Raw genomic sequence first — 2,885 nt, forward strand, 5'->3', positions numbered from 1 at the left:
CCTGAAAAAATTCAAAAATAACGAAGAAAAAAAAATTAGTTCTCCTTCCCCCCCTAAAAAAGTGTTTCCCACTTTATTATTATTATTATTATTATATATATATATATATATATATATATATATATATATATATATATATATATATACCGAAAAGGTTTTTACTTAGGTGTAATTTTTTTAATTAATTTAAATTAATTATTAATTATAATTAAATATATACATATACATATAGATTTACATATATATGTTTATTACAATTATTAAAATATAAAATACAGATGATATAATAAGCCAAGTTGTCCAAGACAATTTAACTTTTTTCTTTCTTTTGCTTCTAGGTAGAAACTAGAAGCAAAACAAAGCAATTACAATAGCATCATAAGCGAAGTTGTCCAAGACAATTTAACTTTACATCTACTATAGTGCCAAGCAAATGAAAAGTTTATAATGGAGTCAAATAATTCATTCTGTTTTAGTTTGTACTCCGAAAAGATAGCTCCATTACGATATCGCCAAAGGATCCATAGCAAGGACGCCACAATAATAAACAAACGATTTTTGATATCTCCATTTGCAACCCATTGATCAAACCAATCTAGCCAATCGGGCCAAGATGCGAATCCGTTGATATCAACACCGGTCCAATGACTAACTTTTCACCAAATATCTTTAGCCACAATACATGAAAACATAGTATGATTTATGTCTTCCAAACCAAAATCACAATGAGGGCACCCAATATTATTGACTTCCACTCCTCGATGAATAAGATTACTTCATGTAGGCAAACGGTCAAGAGCTAAAGCCACAAGAATATGTTAATTTTCTTCGGGAAGCATGATATTATCAATGAACTTGAACTGAGGGAAGCATGATATTATCAATGAACTTTCTTGTATTCGAAACTGAGAAGCAACCATTCGATCCAGCAGCCCATGCTTTACTATCCTATGTATCCGAAATATTAGTAGTTGAAACCAAATTCAAAAGATCAGTTGAAGCTAACATGTTCCGAATCCCAATATTTTCTCATTTCCAACACCATTTCCAAGTATTATTATCTCTTATATCCATAATAACACAATCTGGATCAATGTCTAAATGATATAGTCTATTAAAATGACTACATAGGCTCATCACCAATCCAAATATCCTTCCAAAATTTGATTTTGTCACCTTTCCCAACATTAAATCGAATCGGATGTCTTGGTATCAAACCAGAATTTTGGGCCGCTATAAAAGATTTTATCATATTTTTCCATATACCAAGTCTGCCATTATACTCATCATTGATACCACCATTGCTACCATGAATAGCAATAATAACATTCGACCATATTCCTTTACGATCCGAGCAAAATCTCTATATCCATTTGAACATAAGAGCAAGATTAAAAGCTTTTAGGCTTCCAATCTCCATACCACCTTTATCGAAATTAGCCAAGACATTATCCCATTTGACCCAGTGGATTTTCTTTTGTCCCTCATTGACACCTCAAAAGAAAGAGCAACGGATGCGCTCTGACTCTTTTAAAACCGTTTCGGGACACTTGAACAAAGATAAATAATATATTCCTAAGCTCCCAAGAACCGATTTAATAACAGTAACACGACCTCCAATAGAAAGCAACTTTGATTTCCAATTAGACAATCTTATACGAAATTTCTGAATTAAAGATGACCTACTAGAAACCAAATTCATATTAATACCCATTGGTAGCCTAAGATACGTAAAAGGCATAGTACCACGACTACACCCCAAACGTGAAGCAATCAAATCACTCTCCAAATTAGATACACCAATGCCATACACATTTGATTTATTGATATTTATTTTAGACCCGATGCAATATAAAAGAAATTGAGAATTCGCATAATATTACTTATTGATTCCCCATCCCAATCCGATAATAATAACGCATCATTCGCATAAAATAAGTGAGATACCGTGTAATTTGAAACACCAACACAAGCACCTTTAATTAAGTTTGCATCTGTAGCTGCCTTTAAATCAATATGAAGACCTTCCATGATCAATAAAAATAAAAAAAATGCTAAGAGGATCGCCTTGACGCAATCCACTTTTAAGACCAAATTCTTTTGTTGGGCTACCGTTGATCAAAACTGATGTACGAGCTGATTTTAAACACATTCAAATCCATCGTCTCCATGTATCTCCAAAACCGAATTTAGATAGCATAGTATCAAGATAATCCCAATTGACCGAATCATAAGCCTTCTCAGAATCCACTTTGAAGATCAAAAGCTTTTTATTTTTTGCCTTATACCAATCCATAATCTCACTTAAAACTAATGGACCATCAAGAATTTGACGGCCTGCTATAAAAGCCGATTGCTCCAAACTTACTATTATATCAACAACCTTAGCTAGGCGATTAACAAGCAACTTTTCGATAATTTTATAAAAAACACCAATTAAAGAAATTGGGCGAAAGTCTTTAATAAGAATAGGATTATCTACCTTTGGAACCAAAGTTATAAAAGCAGACATATAACCGACTGATAATTTAAAGACATAAAAGCATCCTTTATCGACTGAATTAAGTACCCCTTGATTAAATCCCAATAATGTTTAATGAATAAAAATGTAAAACCATCAGGACCAGGTACTTTTTCACCACCACAAGACCACAATGCCTCCTTTATTTCTAATTCTGTAACATCACGTTCCAACCATAATCTGTCCTCTCCATTAAGACGATTATCAGATAACAAATTATTAGAAATAGAAACCGAAGGGACACTTTCAAATTTTGCCTTATAAAAATCAGAAAAGGCATTCTTTATATAATTCAGGTCCGTAATCCATTCACCATCAACCATGATGCCTCTAACATTTTGTTTGGTTCTTTTTTGATAGATTA

General features: G+C 32.4%; 1 protein-coding gene across 1 annotated transcript; it reads right to left on the reverse strand.

Moving 5' to 3' along the window:
- Positions 1-1,123: 1,123 nt before the first annotated feature.
- LOC139899683 (uncharacterized) lies at positions 1,124-2,031 on the reverse strand. Its single transcript, XM_071882529.1, has 3 exons — positions 1,948-2,031; positions 1,538-1,783; positions 1,124-1,363 (listed from the first exon to the last, which is right to left on the reverse strand). The coding sequence occupies exons 1-3, from the start codon at positions 2,029-2,031 to the stop codon at positions 1,124-1,126; spliced, it is 570 nt and encodes a 189-aa protein (XP_071738630.1).
- Between the last annotated feature and the right edge of the window lie 854 nt (positions 2,032-2,885).

Source organism: Rutidosis leptorrhynchoides, chromosome 3, assembly GCF_046630445.1.
Source record: "Rutidosis leptorrhynchoides isolate AG116_Rl617_1_P2 chromosome 3, CSIRO_AGI_Rlap_v1, whole genome shotgun sequence".
NCBI lineage: Eukaryota > Viridiplantae > Streptophyta > Magnoliopsida > Asterales > Asteraceae > Rutidosis > Rutidosis leptorrhynchoides.